This window comes from Crocuta crocuta, unplaced genomic scaffold (assembly GCF_008692635.1).
Source record: "Crocuta crocuta isolate KB4526 unplaced genomic scaffold, BGI_CrCroc_1.0 scaffold19, whole genome shotgun sequence".
NCBI classification, from domain to species: domain Eukaryota; kingdom Metazoa; phylum Chordata; class Mammalia; order Carnivora; family Hyaenidae; genus Crocuta; species Crocuta crocuta.
In genome coordinates, this window is record NW_027551565.1 from 674810 (window position 1) to 693327 (window position 18518).

Consider the following 18518-nt stretch of genomic DNA (forward strand, 5'->3'; position numbering starts at 1 on the left):
TGAAGTTTGTCCGCCAGGTATAATTTGCTAATATGAAACCACATCTAAGAGATTTCTTTTGAGGATCAGCATAGTCTGATGTTTTCTTGAGTTCCTCAGAGAAACCAGGCCAAACTCAAATTCAGCAGTCAGGGGATGGATCCTGTTTTGTTGGTGGTGATTATTAGAGAAAAAGGTGTCTTAAGAGCATTGGGAAACGTGTTCTCTTCAGGAAGGTACCAATGGTGTAGACACATGCCGGGCACTTGGCAAACCCCTCCAGCCCCTCTGCTATACAGCTCTCAGCAGTACAAGTGTTCACAGGAGATTTTCTATCTTTTTTCTTTATTTTTTTCAAAGGCAAAAATAATGAGAGAACAGCTATTTCAGTTTATTTTCTTCTGTTCCATTTCTCATGTCAGGAGCACTCTAAGCGAGAAAAAAAATACAAATAAGTAAAAAATGCATATCATGCAAAAGCAGTGGACTAAATTCTTTGAAGCTTTGAAAAGGCTGGTTTTAGGACACATTCTAAGTGGAATGCTAGCTATCAATTCCACTTAAATAGATTTAAAGTTCTCCTGAATTGCATCTTGCAAGATATAAAGAGTAGAAAACGATAAGAAACTGATCATTAACCTATAGGAAGTGTGCACGTGCGCGCGCGCACACACACACACACACACACACACACACAAAGCAAATAGCAAGGAATGAGAAAGTGTATTAGACCATTTGTAGGGGTGCCTGGGTGGCTCAGTCAGTTAGGCCTCTGACTTTGACTCAGGTCATAATCTAGCTATTCATGAATTCGAGCCTCGTGTCAGACTCTGCTGACAGCTAAGAGCCTGGAGCCTGCTTCATATTCTGCGTCTCCCTCTCTCTGCCCTTCCCCTGCTCACCCTCTGTCCCTGTCTCTCTCTGTCTCTGTCTCTCTCCAAAGTAAATAAAACATTAAAGAAAAAGACCATTTGTATGCAATCTGAATATAAGTTTTTATCACCAAAAATAAGAAGAATGTTGAGACAGAAAGAGAAACAAAAAATCAAAATCAACCTGGCACCCAGGTTGTTATTTTGGGAGAATGACGCTCAAACTTCTGGCACAGGCACGCCTAGCATACTTGTTTTTGGAAAACAACAAATCTTAGATTTTAATAGTTGTGAAAAAGCTCACCGTCGGACCTTTCTTGTTGGTGTGGCAAAGAGTAAGATAAATTGAAAGATAGGGTGTTAGTTCACCTGCGGCCAGGTTCCTTGTGACCATGTTCGAGAAAGCAGAATTCCTGGAGAATTCAGCCCAGAAGTGTGCAGTCACATAAAGTTTCCTACTGCATGAGACTGCCCTGACATAGATTTGCTTACGTGGAAAAACAGCCTTTTTGTTCGCATGTCAGTCTAAATTTAGCATCAGTTTCATATACGTACATGAGAAGTTTTTTATTCTCATTTAAGTGTGTCTCTCTTCCTGTCTATTTTGATGAGCCTAATTCAGTAAGTGCTGGTTAGGGACTGGGGATTTGTGGGGTAGAAGCTTTGTTGCTAACACTGGTGCCCAACCAGCATGGAGGGCAGTCGTTCTGGGTAACAGCTTAATCACTATCAAATTATAAACTCCTGGTTATCCTTGTTTTCTTATGTTCAAGAAGACAATTGCAATGAGAAAAGGGCTCTTCTGTAACCTCCTAAGTCATCTTTGGATTCTTAATCTCTCTCAGAGTGTCTGGCCTATAGTATTTCTTCAGTAAATTTTTTAAATTTAATAAAGCGAATGAGATGATGAATAAAGTTGGCTCATTGCTGCCTATGTGGAATACAAAGCTTCAGCTAGCTTGAGGTTTAAAAATAGTGCAAGATGTCATTTATAATGCTGTTTTTAAGATGTAGCATGATACAAATTATAGTGGCCTTTTTTAAAGGAAGCACTTTGCTCAATGTGGGATATGACTATAAGAGGGAAAAGTAGTAGAATTAAATGTGACCCTTTTATGTACACATAGCCAAGAAAACCCGTGCCTTTTAAGTCTAACAGGGTTCCCGTTTCTCTTTCTGGCTGTACTGCAAAATAAAATGCTTGGGGTCTGTGTACTTTGTCAGTTTGTGAGAAGATAGGTGAAGAATAAAAACTGTTTCCTTGAAGCAAGAAGTAGGAACATGAAAATATCAAAAGGACATTCTGTGTTTTAGATGGCCCTCTTGTGGTAAAAAGGTCACACTATCCCAGATGGAGACAGTGCTAGAACTCCCCTGCTGGAGCAGCCCTCATGACAAACTATTAAAGTTTGAGTAAAATAAGAGGCAAAATGGAGCAGACACATGAGAAATAATCCATTTGCACCGTTTCCCCAGGGACTCCATCCAAAATTCATAGATGTAAAGCAAATAAACAAGAATCTTTTTCATCTGCTTTATATAGCTACCAAGTGAATCTCTAATCAAAAAAAAAAAAAATAGCTCTCAGAAACATTTGACGACAGAGCTATCAGATTTTACTTTTTACACTTTTACTTGTAAATAATTTCACATTAGCACAGAAGTTGCAGAAACAGAACCGTGAGTTCCTACGTATCCTTCCCCTAGCTTACCTACATATTAACAACTTGCATGATCATGTTCTCACTTCCAAAACAAATTAGTGCAGATATTCTGCTATTAACCAATCTGCAGACCTCAGACAAATTTCACCAGCTGTCCTACAAATAGCCTCTCTCTGACCCCAGGATCATTCAGTCTGTGACAGTGTCTCATCGTTATTTGCCTTTCATGACCTTGACACTTTGGAAGAGTACTAATCAGTTATTGTGTAAAACCTTCTTTCATTTCAGTCTGTCCCATGTTTCCTGATAATTAAATGCAGGTTATGCATTCTCAGCAATAATACAATGAAAGTGATGTGGTGACCTTTTTTTCCAGCGTGTCCTATGAATCAGTAGATACACGATGCCATTATGTCTTCTGATTGGTGATATTAATGTTGATCACTGGGTTAAAGTGGCATCTGCCAGTCTTCTTCACTGTAAAGTCACTATTTTTCCCTCGGTAATTAAGAAGTATATCCACATGGTATAAATTAGATCTTTACCATAATTCGTATTAAAAATGCATTTTCTTTCTCATGGAAATTTCACTGAACTTAACTTGTGTTAAGTTTCACTGAGCTTAACTTGTGTACTGAAGGAGGAACTTTTCAAGTTATTTTGTTCTTTTTTTTTTTTTTTTTGCAAATGGTCTTTTCCCCTTTCGTGTGTAGCCCTCTACCACCTTTACGTTAAAATCTGCAGAAAGATTGTATTTGCCCACGTTGTTGACCAAGTCCCATGCACTTCATGACCCCCGTAGGTATGTCGAGAGTACCAGCGTGGCAACTGCAACAGAGGAGAAAACGATTGTCGGTTTGCTCACCCCGCTGACAGCACAATGATTGACACCAATGACAACACAGTGACCGTGTGTATGGATTACATCAAAGGCAGATGCTCACGGGAAAAGTGCAAATACTTTCATCCTCCCGCACATCTGCAAGCCAAGATCAAGGCCGCCCAATACCAGGTCAACCAGGCTGCAGCCGCTCAGGCGGCAGCCACCGCAGCTGCCATGGTGAGTAGGGACATCAGCTCTCTCTTGTTCGCAGTCAGTACAGCAGAGTGAATGACTAGATCTGACTACAAGCTATTCATTTATTAACCTTAATTTTTTTTTACTTTTTATTTTTATTTTTTGCTGAAGATATGTTTGTTCAGGTATCCCAGACAATACATAACGAAGTTACCGTTCACAGATGTGAGGGTAACTCCTTAAATAGTTCAGATTGCTCCTACCTGTGGCCTAACTCTTAATCCTCTGTCTTATTCTGGATATAGGGTTTCTGAAATTTCTGCTTTGTAAAGAACACCTGTCTCCTCTCCGATTTAACGATACTGCCATTTCCAGTCCTCTTATTTTTTTTTTTTTTGTGTGCCATCTAATCAGCCATTGTTCTCCTTCGGTGTGTTCTTTTGCACATCAAGGCTCTTCTCTCCATAGATCTTGCTTTTAACAATAACATAATCTGGAACTGTTTAGGAGAGTTGCTTAACCAAAATCGTTTTTAGGATTAGCTACAAGATTTTGAACAATGTGCTATCTAGATCGTCTTAAATAACATTGTGGCATAAATGCAATTGTAACACTAGAGAAGCTTGACTATGCCATTATATAGAAAGGAGAAAGCAGTACTCAAGGAAGAAATTGGATCATTTAGAACAGAAACCTATATTCTTAAGGTAAATTTCAATGTGATCTAATAGCTGATTTTAATGAGTCCATTCTTTGTTCTTTGCTTAGCTGTTTTAATGTTGTCCTTTTCTTTACATAAATATATATGACTTATACATTAAAATAGTCATAAAAAACACTGTGTGGTTTTCACAGCACAGTAAAATAATCACGAGAGAGGTCTTTTCTGTGTTTGTTTATGGATACTTGAGCAAAAATACAGAAGGCAGACTCTCTCCGCCTCTCTACCTTTCACTCTTTTTTTTTTTTCTGTTAGAGTATCTTGTTTGTAATTAACTACAAAGAGGAGTTATCCTCCCCATAACAACTCAGTAGTGCCTTTATTGTGCATGCTTAGTCTTGTTATTCGTTGTATATGGCATTCCGATGATTTGTTTTTTTATTTGTTTTTTCTCACCTACCCAAAAATGCACTGCTGCCCCCATGATGCACCTCTGCTTGCTGTTTATGTTAATGCGCTTGAACCCCACTGGCCCATTGCCATCATGTGCTCGCTGCCTGCTAATTAAGACTCAGTCGGCTGTCAAATCACTGAAGCGACCCCTCGAGGCAACCTTTGACCTGGTACTATGACCTTTCACCTTTTAGCTTGGCATGTAGCTTTATTGTAGATACAAGTTTTTTTTTTTTTATCAATTTAAAAATATATATTCCTTTTTCTGTTGTAAAATTATAAAGTACAGTGAAAAACTGAGTGTGGTTTCCTGAAAAAATTAGTGGAAAGACTCTACTGTGAGTACCTGGACGGATATCATACAATGAAAGATTCCGAAAGCCCAGCAGCCCACATTCAGTTTAACTGCATTGTAGAATGTTCTAGTGAAATACTTTAAGGACATTAAAAATGTATTTTTGACTGTATATTTATGTACCTGTTCGGTTAGCATGGCTTTAGTAATAGAATTGTTTATTTTTTAAAAATATTTATACAAGTTCAGTGTTTAAGAAAAAAAAAAAACTTGCATGCTCTGGGACATTTGCATGTCTAGGTAGGTCTGGGGGGAGGAGGAGAGTGGGATGAGGTTTATTTTACCTGTTCCAGTCATTCTGTACGATTAACTATTAACATCGCTTATACTCGTCAGTGTCCTCATGGAGCTCGCAGTGCGGCTTTTCTTCTTGCCCCAAACCAGTGGCTTCTCACAGGAAGCCTGAAGCATTATGGGACTTAAAACACTTTAACACATGATAACATGTGCTCTCGTCCTAGTGGGTTGTTGTTTTTTTTGTTTTGGTTTTGGGTTTCTTTGGTTTTTTTGGAAAAAAATAATGCTTCCTTTAAAGCTTTTATCTTGCCTTTTTTTTTTTTTTTTTTTTGGATCCCCTTTAATTTTTGTTGATTGGAATCCTACCCCACCCCCCGGGTAGTTCAGTGCTCTGCTGCTTGCTTGCTCATGCTTCCTAACAATTTTAGCCTTCAACTGATTTTTCTTTTTTCTTTTTCTCTTTTTACTGGTATTTGTTTTTTATACTCGTTCACTAAACAGGGAATTCCTCAAGCTGTACTTCCCCCATTACCAAAGAGGCCTGCTCTTGAAAAAACCAACGGTGCCACCGCAGTGTTTAACACTGGTATTTTCCAGTACCAACAGGCTCTAGCCAACATGCAGTTGCAACAACATACGGCATTTCTCCCACCAGGTAAGGGGGCTAAGCTTGTTCGTGAGCGAATCTGGGGAGCTGCAGAGAGCTATGCTGGTAGAGCAGATAGGCCAGGCCCCCAGTGTGCTGTTAGCCATAGATAAGTTGCAAGGTAAGGTGGTCCACAGTAGCAGCTGAACTGAGGTATCTTATGTGGTTTTCCTTAAACGCGAAGAATCTTAGCATAATGAGAAGTGGATCGAAGATCATTGTGGTGTTTTATAGATTTATTTTTGTTTGTGTAATTCGGAATTGAAATATAGTTCTCTTTTTTTTTCTCTTTTCCTCAACACCGTTTTATGTCTGTCAAGCTATTTTACGACATTCTCCTGCTGTAAGACCCCTTTGCCTTCACGATTCCAGAGTCCATTTGAATTCTATGAAATGACACTTCCAGTTTTGCTTTTTATTTTTCAGCCTTTTTGTTTTTGAGGTGGAGAGTAAAAGAAAACTGACTCTGATCCAGAGCTTCTAAAAAGTGTGGCAATCAGTACATTGCTTAAAATCATTATTTGCTCATGAGCTGATACTCAGAGAGTTCTAAGTGCTCAGGGAGATTTTTTCTACTAATGAGTTATATATACATTTGTGGCTTCATTGGATTTAAATGTAGTCACATAAACATACTGTAGAACTATCCACAAGGCTATAAAACTTAGAAACATTAATCAGTCATTTAATTACCTGAAATGTATTAATTTTACTCACCCTCCATTTACTTCAGAAAATACATGTTAAACTTCTTATGGTCTTGAATTCAACTAAGCAAAGACTCTAATCCCAAATTCCTCTTTCCCTCTTAACTTTTCTAAAATAATTACCAAGGGTTCAGAGATTTATTTAATAAAATAATTTTATCACTAATTAAATTAATTATTGATAAGGTATATATGTCAGAAGTCCAGCACGATTAGTATATTATGCTATATTGATAGCACTTAAATGCATTAGGTTCATAATGCCATGAGAGAATGTGAGAATTTATTTTTGAATAGGGAACAAAAGAATAAATTATATTCACATTAGTTTTTACTGCTGAGCACAACTTTTATACAGTGCATCTCTGAAAGCTGGCCCTCCATATGTAGAATATGTAACAAGATTCAGTGAACTGGGGTATATGGAGTATTACATGACTTATGATGCATTATGCCTTAGGCACCATGGATAAAATATTTCTACTTAGGAAATAGTTATCTATCCATTTGCAGTTTGTCCATTTTATGATACAGATTAGATCATTTTGATCTGTAGCATATTTATTGCATTCTGAGGGGAAAATCACATTTCTCTTACATTTTATAAGGTTAAAAGTTTTTTCTCAACATATATAGGTTTTCAGAGGTTTCCAGAATTTAATCTTTTTGTTTTTATATAAATTGCCATGCCCCTAAATTGATGCCATCTTCATCAAATGATCTATCAAGTTTTCTATAGTCAGATCACTAAAAAAGTTTTAAGGGATTGTAGGTAATTACCATAATCTCTTTGAAGAAGCTAAAGATTATTTTTGTCAGCTTATTTCATTGAGTAAAACATTGCCATTAGAAGTGAATTTATTTATTTAACATCTATAAATAAAAAAATCTAACTTCCCCCATACATTATTTAGGGAAATCTAACATTTCAGTCTTAATAAATGGGATTTACGTTAGTTTCTCCAACAACATTCAAAGACTAAGGACTTTTCTAAATAAGCATAACCATTCATTGCCTGATATTTATGACAGTAATCTCTCCCTAGAAAGGCTTTTAGTCTGTGGATAAGACAGAACAAAAGATACTAGGTAAGGATCAAGTCGGCGGGAGGGGGGAGATCAGTAAACACATTTGTAATTCAAAATCATACTTATCTCTTCTGGAAATGGAGCGTTCTTAACATAAATAAAGTGTATCACAGTATATGGAAATGTGCTGAAAATGTTAAGATATATTTGCATTTTATAATGAATTTTGCATCAGAGATACTCTATATTTTGTTCTTGATACTTCTAATCAACATGACATAAAATTATTACAATAATATAAAATTACGTTTATTTGTAAGCTCGCTTTAAAGGCCTTAACCTTTATTAGTCATATAATCAGAAGTAGGTAATACCTTCATCATTCTTTTAAAATATTGTCATTATTTGTCACGTTTGCCTATGTCCAAAAATTTGGCTCTATGACATTTAAAGCTTAAAATGGATAGCCCATCTTTACTGTTGCCAAACCACTTTGTCAGACAGCCAGAAAGGAAAGAAATCTGATGCAGAGAATGTAAACTAAAATGCATTAGGGGCCAGGAAGGATATATAAACAAATGGAGCAAGAAATAAATTAGGAGCTGTGGGGTCTGGAAGGCACTGGGGAGCACAGGCCCAATCTAAAGGGGATGCTGAGTGTTTTGACTTATCCTTCTATTGCCTCAGTGAAACATTGCCTGGCAGGTTGTACCTGTTGTACACTGCACATCCTTTGTGGCTCCATTTACATTATAGGGTAGTTGTGTCTCTGCCTCCCATGGTTGGTTGTACAGACCGGCACAATCTAATGTAGGGGCCCTGATGCCCAGTATTGCCAGATTTTTAAAATTTTTTTCCCAGATATTTACCTCATTTGGATGGTTACGTATGAAATTTCTCAGATTAAAAAAAATGTTAGAACTAATTCAGTTTTTTAAATGCCCTTTGAGAACTACAGGAAATCCATCCTACCACACATTTGTGTAATCTCCTATATAATACCTGGGAAAAAGGACGTTTATTTTCCAAACACTGTATTATTCTGCAGATGACTTATATGATTAGAGCACCCCATCTGCCCACAATATAATGATTTGGAAGGTATATTCTGAAGGCTTTTTTGGAATGAAAAGAAAATGGAAGTTGTTTGTTTTTTGCAACTTAGAGTTTTAGAGCTCTGTAGTCTCTTACTTCGCTAATAACCTAAGGGATATATAGGTCAATTACACTGAAATTACAGTGAAGCACAGTTGTTTCAGTCATTGGAGGAGATAACTATGTATACAGACTGGGCTGCTGGCAAAAGATCAGGGTTCAGTGGCAAGCCAGGTAACTAGCTAAAAACAATTAATAACTTTTAATAACAGAATTGGACTTATGTGGCATCTCCTCATCTATCATCCGTCCACGCATGCTTCCATCCAATCATTTATCCATCTGTCCTTCCAACCACCTATCCCTTCTCTCCTCTTTTCCTCCTTCCCTTCCTTCCTCTTTTCCTTCCTCTCCCTTCCCAGTTTTCCATCCATCCATCTACCCATCTACCCACTCATTGATCCATGCATCCCTCTGTCTCCCCATCCATCTATCTCTCCATCCACCCATCCACCCATCCACCCATCATCCATCCATCTCTCCATCCACCAATCGACCCATCCTCCCAACCATCCATCCATCCATCCATCCATCCATCCATCCATCCATCCATCCATCCATTGAATCAATTCACATATACTGTATGCCACATGGTATGCCAATATTCACATTGGAGATGGCAAATTTATGACCCAAGGGCTAAATCTAGAATCCAGAAGTGTCTAAGAGTGTTTAAATAAAAACAAAATGTAAATCCTTTACAGGGTGTGCGTACTATCCAATTCCAAACCCCACAACTAGATATTGGCTTTGGGCCCAGTATTTTTTACACAGTATGTTCAAAAGAGCTACCTTTATTGAGTATTTGCTCTGTGCCGCACTGCACTGGATACTTAATATACATTATCTCATTTTTTTTTCTCACAACGACCCCAAAAGGTTAGCGTTAATACTCCCATTTTACCAATGGGTAATTTGGAACCCAGACAGGTCCAATGATTTGCTTCAAGTTGCATGACTTACAAGGTTTAGACAGAACTAGAAATCAGGTCAGGTGGGTTTGACTTAGTCTCTCACAATCTGTGAGCTCTTTAATTGAAGTCCTCAAAAATGATTTGGCTTAAAAATGAACTAGGCCTTACTGATACCCTGACTTCATGATTGGTGCTTTTATACCCTCCATCTCATTTAAAAGTAAATACAAATACTGGATTAAATTCACATCCAAGCTTCTTTTTTAAATTTTAGAGATATACTACTTTTTAAAAAAATCTTCGTCCTTTAAAACTCAACTAAATATTCGTACAGTTTATGCATAATCTAGGGTCTACTTATGTTGTAGGTATGGATTTCACCCTCAAAATTAGAGTAAGAAATACCACTTTTATTTACATCACTTTATTTTCTTGAATTCAAATGAAGTCAAACTTTAAACTCTAATCTAACTGGGAAATCAGATGCCCTGACTGGGGTCTAATCACTGGGATTCAGGACCGTCTTCTTACATCTTCTCTTCCCTCCTATCCCCACCCCTAAAGAGAGGTCCTGTCCCATCCAGTAGCGTAGACAGGATGCCCGTTCTGCATTCTTCAGTCAGCATTGGTCACTGCTGGTCTGATAATGGCCCATGCTTACATGGTCATGGTGAGACATACATTCCAGGGTTCCCGTGGCTGCCTTGGTGCAGGCCTCTTTGCCTCAGCCCCTTAGCCTCATAAGCAGTCTGCTCCCTTGACAGCCTGTGCCCACGCGGCTATTATGGAAGAACAGACTACGAACCCGGCTACTCACAGACCCTGCAGACTCCCTGCCTCTTTCTTTCCTTTCCCTTCTCCTTCACCATTTTTGCCAACTTACTATCCTCAGAAGCACACCTCTCTTCTCTCCTCCTAGCATATTGCCCTCTGTGGGCTGATGATTTTTTTAAAAAAATCTAAAAATAAGTTTGCTTTCAGCAACTTTGGCTTTGGCTTGTGTTATAACTTACCAGACACACAGAAACAGAAGGCCAGGAAATTTTCCTGGAGGGGGAGGAGTGAGAAGGGAGGTGGCAAAGGGATGGGGCTGTTTTTACAGAAAAAAACAAAACAAAACCAAAAATTCTCAGCTTGTCGCTTTAATTATAATTAATGAAATTAATGCAGACAGTTTACTTGCAACTTTGCATAGGATTATAAATCAGGCTAGCAAGTCTGAATCCAGCTCCCCACAATGTATAATCTCTGTACACCTTGGGTTTTTGTTTTCATCTATAAAATGGAGATAATGTGATTATTTCATAAGGTTGTGTTTAAATGAGTTTTAAACTAACTTCATAAAACATTCTCTTAAAGCACTATCATAGGCAGGTCTAAGAGTTAGGATAAAGCCTGTAGTAAATAAATAAATAAAGCCTGAAGGTTTTATTTGTTATTTCTTAAATTCAGCAGTGCCATGGAATAGAATTCAAAACATCAAATAGAAACAGAAACAAACTGTGTGAAGCTATTGCTGTTTTGGATATCAGTTTTGAGAATAATTCAATTGATTGTGAACTTTTAGTCCCAAATGATACACATTTTAGAGGACTTTAAGTCAGCTTAATACTTCTAATCATAAATAGGCTTGAATTACCACATCCAAGTTCAGACCTCCAACAAAATCTCCATTATCATTCTTTTTCTCTCTTCTACTTCTTTCCCTTCTCCTTGAAGTAATTTTAACTGTGCATATACCACATTTGCAAATTACCTTCCTACTTGTTTTCCCTGCATCTTCCAATAGGAATGCATTCCTCAGAAACACCTCATTCTGCTATGCAAGTTATCTTCATAGGGGAAATTTGAAATTGACAAACGCATTCACTGAAAATTTTCCTTGTGTTGAAAATTAAGGGAAAAATTTCAATTGGCTTTTTATGCATCATTATTAGTAAATCAACCCATTTGATGTAAAGATGGATATTATGGTCATTTCAAAGTGATTTTTGGTCTTGGTAAGTGGGTCCTACAGCATTATGTCTTCGTTTTTGTGAGTTATTGCACCTGGCTAGTGTTTTCATTGCTGCCTTATGTTTATTTGCTGCGAATCCCTCTCTAAACTGTGTGCATTGGTTATAATGGTAATGAGGAAGGTAATTCAAACTAAAATTCCAATCATAGAAGCTTTAGGCTTTTAGTCAGCTAGGATGGTTAACTCACTTTCTGCATGTGCAGACTAAATTATGTATGGGATGAAATATAATAGGCAAATTGCAGCATAATAATAAATAGTAAATTTGAAACCCATTACCTGTACAGTATTTAAACCGGCTTTACTATTCCTTGAATACCCCCTTATTGCTTTTCCTTCATCTTTTCATCCTCTCTTTCCCAGTCAGCCCTATTGCCCCACCTAGAGAGGATAATGATTTCACCAGCTCTAGACCCAGGATTAAATTTCGCTTGCTCTACTGTCTCACATTAACGTCTTTGTTATTAGTGGTCTGTTGTTGTTCTCTTCCACAAGTCTGACTCGTAGTAGTAGCAAATTAGATAGAGATCTTCAAGCGTCTTAAAAACTGCCTGTCAGGGTAATATTACTCTACCTGGGCGGATGCCTCTCTAGCTCTGTTACCAAGTGTAATCACTGATCACTGTGGCCACAGCCTAATTGTGATAACAGACTAATTGCAGCTGTTACAGGGACGCCAGTTCAGTAATCCTTGTTTCTCAATGGCAGCTTTGTTTTGTAGGGCCATCTCCGACAAGACTCAATTGGCAGATATTCGTCTAACAAATGTTCATCCCAGATGCTGCTAGTGTTTAAGTAGGATGTGCCAAGATTTAGATAGAAATATAAAATCATTTGATATTTTAAAACCTAGAAATCTAAAATAATCTCATAGAAAGAACAGTAGTTCGTTATGTGGGGAAGTGCCCTATACTCGGTAAAAAGAAAAAGATAAAATTATATGTTGCAGTGTTTCTATGTCAGAGAGAACAGGGACTATATACATAATAGTTTAGCATCACAGTTGAACATTTGAAACCTCAATGCCAGTACCCCATGTGTGAAATTGTGTGTGTGTGTGTGTGTGTGTGTGTGTACATACATACACATACATACACATTATCTCCCATTCAGGGTTTTGATTGAAGTCTAACTTTTTTTTTTTTTTGGTATGTGAAATATTCAAGAACATTTGCTATTCCAAGAAGTCCTGAAGGTCTAAACCAGCAGTGAAGACCAGTCTGTTTCCCCAGATCCCTATTAATTAAACCAACTTGGGACTTAAGAGTATATCCTCTCTAAATGTTTGCCTACATTGAAATTCCAAACAAAGGCAATGCAGAAGTTTCACTTTCCCTTTATGCATACTTTATTTCTTGGTATCCCTCCAAATAAAATCCCTGTATGGTTGGATGATCACAACCCCTTCCATGTCTGTGTGGTTGCTGTACAACGAACAGATATAACGAACAGGGAATGAAAATGAGTGTTTTGGTTTCATTACATTGTTAAGCCAGTTTTGTGCATTGGATGATCTACCATTTTAATAATAAATAATTTCTCTAATTATTTAACATGTGCTCAATATAAAGAAAATGTTAATCCATTCATATGTTAAAGTCAGAAATAGCAAAGCCGCCAGATGGCTAGTAACCAGATTAAAACAAAACAAAGTACAATATTATTTTTAAAAGAATTAAGCGAGCTTAAACTTCTCCCCCAAATACTTTTACTTATAGGCAGCAATTAGGAGAAACAAAGTGTACCAGCACACAGTTAAACTGGCTTTTACTCTTCACTTGAGACTAGTTCTAATTGATCACTGTGCTATTGTATGATTTGATTGTGCTGACAGTTACATGCCACTGTTCCCATAATAACAATTTTTCTTCTTTGTTCAAATGAATTTCCTAATTACACGTGTGATGGGATGTTTTAATTCTTTTCCCTTTTCAAATCCACCTTCCTGTTGCAATGCATGATGGGCAGGCTCAATATTGTGCATGACACCCGCTACAAGTGTTGGTAGGTGCCAGCTTTGTTTCTTGATTATCTTAAACCTATGGTGCACCTCACAGCCCCTCAAAATCCACTGCTAAGTTTAACTTTTATCTATTGGGCAAGTCCATTTCCCTTTTACTAACACCTGTCAATTAAATGCCATTTTCTATTTAATTGACACGGACTCACATAAATGTTTTCTTTACACACAAGTTTCCTTTAGTCACCTCTGGTGGATTTTGATTGGACTATGAGTTCTGGTGTGTAAAAAAAAAATCTATATCATAAAAGTAATATGTTGTATATTTTTGTAATAATAAATAAGAAAAAATACTTTCATTCAAACAGATAACTGTATATATGAAGTAAATACCTGTATTTTGACTTAGATTTTGAATGTCTGACTGTGAACACTATATAAAATTCTTGTTTTTGACGTAGCAAATTAAGCCTGTTTGTGTCAATTTTCTTGATTTGATGGTAACAAGCTTTTTTCCCCCTTTTTTTTCTCTTTCATCCCCCTTCCCCTTCTCTCTTTGGAATGTTGTCCTGCTTTGCGCTGTGATTGCATGTCACTCGCTGGTGATGATGTCCCGTCACATGGCTTATTGCTGTGATAAATACCATGCCCAATTATCTCCTCCATGTTGCCATGGTTTCCATATTGCTACACTCTTCTGTATGTTTGCTTATATGATTTTCCCTCCGAAAGTTCCCATGGTGCACGGTGCTACGCCAGCCACTGTGTCCGCAGCAACAACATCTGCCACAAGTGTTCCCTTCGCTGCAACAGCCACAGCCAACCAGGTTTGCTAATTTACAGCTTTGTTTCTTAAAAACCAACTCTAATAGGGCTCAATCCAGCAGCCCTTACGCACGTGGCTTTCCCATCGAGGTCCGTGGGAATCGTGTGTACGTGAGGGCTGTAGAGGGTGCTTTAATAGCATGGGGTTTCAAAGATACCTCTTGTTGGCCTACACATTCTCTCTATGATGAGCAGCAGAATGCTTTTATGCCATTTATAAGTGCTCCCAAGTTGTCGCGGCTCCATTTCTAAAGCTACTAAAATGATATTTACACAAGCAATTCTCAGTTGGTCTCAAACATTCAGGTGTCTTGACCAATCAAAAATGCAGACAATTTTAAGTTTTTATGGTAAACATTTGGTATGTACATTTTCCTAGTTTTTGCCTAAATTCTTAATAAAAACCAAAATGTTTAAATATGTTATAGATGCCACAGATGACCACTCTTGTAAATAGAGTTTGTTCAGAATTCCTTACAGTTTTGTTTGATAAGCAGATTGTATATTAAAAATAAGTTGGTGTCCAAGGTTTGATTCCCAATGCTTTAAGTGAGAAGCAAACACAGAAACGAAACCCCTAAGTGCTCGTGTTTCTGTAATTACCCAGCGCAGATTTTGGAGAGTTGTGAAGGAAAAAAGACATCAGATACGGTAAATTGAGTCATTCCGGGTTCCATAGAAGTTTATGGAGTAACAATTTCACAGATTACTCTTTATGTAAATGGGGTCTGTTTCAGAAATTTGAATTTTACGATAAACCAAGAATGACTATTTAAAAGAAAATGATTATTAAAATCTTTAAAATTTAAAAATTGACATTGATTCAGCCAATGTTCTCTGATCCTATTTTAAATTATATTCTGGAAAATAACAGTTGAATCAAAGTCAAATTCACGTAAAGTGGGTTTTGGCTTTAATGTATGTTTGTTATGAAAGCAAAGTTCAGTATGGTTAATAACATGAGAACATTTAGAGCCAAATCAAAGTTCAGATAACCCACAGACTAAGGTTAAATGTAGCCAAATGAAGCGCAAGGACCAGTCTCAGATGGGAATCAGCATATTGCCCCTTGGGAAGAGAAGGCCAATTAAGCATCTTCTGACTTTGTACTTATGGCTGTGAGAAGTAGCCGCCCTTATCTCTCCAGTCCACCATGTACTATGGAAGAACTGTAAGCTATTAGTGTAGCCATTAAAAACTTGCAAAAGCAGCACGCCAAAATGGGTGTATTTTAAAGTTTCAGACAAGCTTTAAACATTTCTTGGCAAAGAATCATTAGTTTTTCTGAGGCTTGTCAAAATAGCCCTGGATTTATGCTAACACATCAGACTCATTTACAAGAATACTAGATTGTGCATATGTGGCATGTTAGTAAGTAATCTATGGCAGAAATTCCTTAATGGATTCACCGCAATCCTTTTATGATGCAAATCAATGAGGCTGAGCTCTCTGTGTACCATGTATGACTACAGAATTGCTGGTGTAAGCAGAACTATAGCAAAGCAAATTTCAACATGCCCTGGGCCACCTGGGTTGTAGGGGACACTTTACTTTTTGCATTGTGCTGTGACCATTTCATGCATAATCTTGGGTCTTCATACTGTTTTACAACCAAAAGAAAGAAAAGGGAAATGGATATATATATACACACATATATTATATCTACATATACATACATATGTATATGCCTACAGTATATTAGCAATGCTGGAAATAGCTGATGCCACAAAATGCAGCCTGCATGCATGCAGAAGTTTATAGCTGGCCCTTCATCTGCATCGATTGGTGTTGAAGGTCCTTGGTATGTTTCGACAGCCCCATCCTTGATGCTTCTACACTGTTGGGTGCAACATCCTGTCCTGCAGCAGCAGGAAAAATGGTATGAGAAGCTTCATTATGCTTGGAGCACATTTTCGTGCCATTTGCCAATGCTGTAAAATTGTGTAAAGATGTCAGCTGAGAAATGGAAATAAAATAGAGACATATTCATTTACACTCCAGACTGTGGATTGTAATATGTTGCATTAGTCTAGGACATCTAAATTGAAAGAACAACAAAATGCCTTCATGTATGTGATTTCACGTTTCTCCCATCAATGTTGCTGAGATGGGGTTAATGTGCCGTTTTATAGATGAAGAAACGTAGCTGTAGAGTAATTAAGTGCTTGGCTCAAAGTTACACCACCAGGAAATGGATTCACTAGGGTGGGAGCCGTGCTTGCTGTCCTTGGACTGGCTGCGCCTACTGCCCTGCCTCTCCCAGGTTAGCAACAAAAACTCTGTCTTGGAGGAGAGTCAGTCTACAAACTGGAAGTTCATAGCTTTGGGGACCATTGAAATAAGTCACCTCTATATTGATTTCTTATTGTATTGTTTCTCAAGTTTTTTAAATCTCTTGCCCATTTATAATGCAATCAGATGTGCAGTCAGGATTCAGGACGATGTTCCGAAATGAACTTAAGCTCTTATCCGTTCTTTTGAAATGCTCCATTAAAATTCTTACCTGGTACTTTTAATTTGAGAAGAAAAAAAGAAACCAGAAGTTGAACAAAAATGTTAGAAATTGGTTGCACAAAAATAGGCATTTCCTACTTTGATTTCTGGACTAGTGAATAACTGAAACCACAGGTGTGTGTGTGTAGGCCAACAAAAAGGGCTTCTTTCAATTACTGCTGTGCATGAATTTTGGATAGTTTTACTTCTCTTAATTCCTAAAAACTGATAACATTTATAGAATAGTATTTAACACGAAGATTTTTAAAAATGAGTTGCTCCTTTGACATTAAGTTTACATTAACTTTACTGTTACGTTGGCCAGATAAGGACTGTCACCTCACAGCTGAATTTCACTTTTCTTAAAAAAAAATTAATATTAAAATGTTTTCATCTCTTGGTTGTTGGCTTGCTTGCATGGATCATTCATTAAATAATTTTTTATTTGCTAGATACCCATAATATCTGCCGAACATCTGACTAGCCACAAGTATGTTACCCAGATGTAGAATTTCATCACTAAACAGTAAGTTCCTTCTGTAATCTATAGTGTATATTTGTAGTGGTTTTTAAAGCTACCATTTGTATGATGCACTTCAAGAAATTTTGCAGAATTTCAGAGAAAATATGTATTTTATTTTATTTTTATTAATTTAAAATTCAGTGTCCTCAAATATTTATCGAACACTTGCCTCATGACTGGCACAATGCTAGAAGTAGAATGTATAAGCAAATGAAAGCTTAGATGAATGAATACATTTATAACAGAGAGTATGTTTCAGTGCTTATGGTTTTGTGTGGAGGTAAGAAAGGTCTCATGTTTATCTTAAGTAGGTTATAAGGCATGTTATTATAAAAATGTATAGCATATATGTTAATATCACTTAAATATGTGTAATTCTTAAGGAAAATAAGTTATGTTTTTATTTCATATTAGCATGAAGAAAAGATAAGACCTGAAACTAGTATAGATCAAGGGTTGGCAAAATTTCTCTGAAAAGATCAGACCGTAAAGATTTGTGGCTGTGTGGGCCATGTGGCTTCTGTTGCCACTCTTTTCTGTTGTAGCTACTCAGCTCTGCCACTCTAGCATGAGAGCACCCGGAGCCGACGTGTAAATGAAACGGTGTGGCTGTGTCTCAATAAAACTTTATTTACAGAACTAGGCAGCTGGCCAGATTTGGCACACTGGTAGTGGTTTGGTGAGCTCCAGTGTAGGTCATCATTTGTTTTATTTTTTAATGTTTTGCTGAATCCTATATGTGAGAACATGTACCCACTGTACCTCATGATTCACCACACACAGGGTTACTCATATATAGAGTGTGACTTTATTTTTTTTTTTAATTTATTATTATTTCTAGGAGAGAGAGAGAGAGACAGCGTGAGCAGGGGAGGGTCAGAGAGAGAGGGAGTCACAGACTGAAACAGGCTCCAGGCTCCGAGCTGGCAGTCAGCACAGAGCCCGATGCAGGGCTCGAACCCACGAACGTGAGATCATGACCCAAGCGAAAGTCAGACGCTTAACCGACT

At 37.4% G+C, this 18518-nt stretch overlaps 1 protein-coding gene across 12 annotated transcripts in view; it reads left to right on the forward strand.

Moving 5' to 3' along the window:
- The window catches only part of MBNL1 (muscleblind like splicing regulator 1), a 205639-nt gene that overhangs the window by 181709 nt on the left and 5412 nt on the right, over positions 1–18518 (forward strand). For 6 of the 12 annotated variants that reach the window (XM_077750106.1, XM_077750105.1, XM_077750115.1 and 3 more), the window contains 6 exons: positions 3318–3575; positions 4764–4817; positions 5741–5894; positions 13676–13711; positions 14400–14494; positions 17438–17511. In XM_077750106.1, the coding sequence (XP_077606232.1) occupies positions 3318–3575; positions 4764–4817; positions 5741–5894; positions 13676–13711; positions 14400–14494; positions 17438–17494 (654 nt within the window). In that variant the 3' untranslated portion in view covers positions 17495–17511. Of the gene's footprint in view, positions 1–3317; positions 3576–4763; positions 4818–5740; positions 5895–13675; positions 13712–14399; positions 14495–16307; positions 16372–17437; positions 17512–18518 lie in introns of those variants that run through there. The other 6 variants (XM_077750109.1, XM_077750112.1, XM_077750107.1 and 3 more) reach the window with 6 other exon arrangements.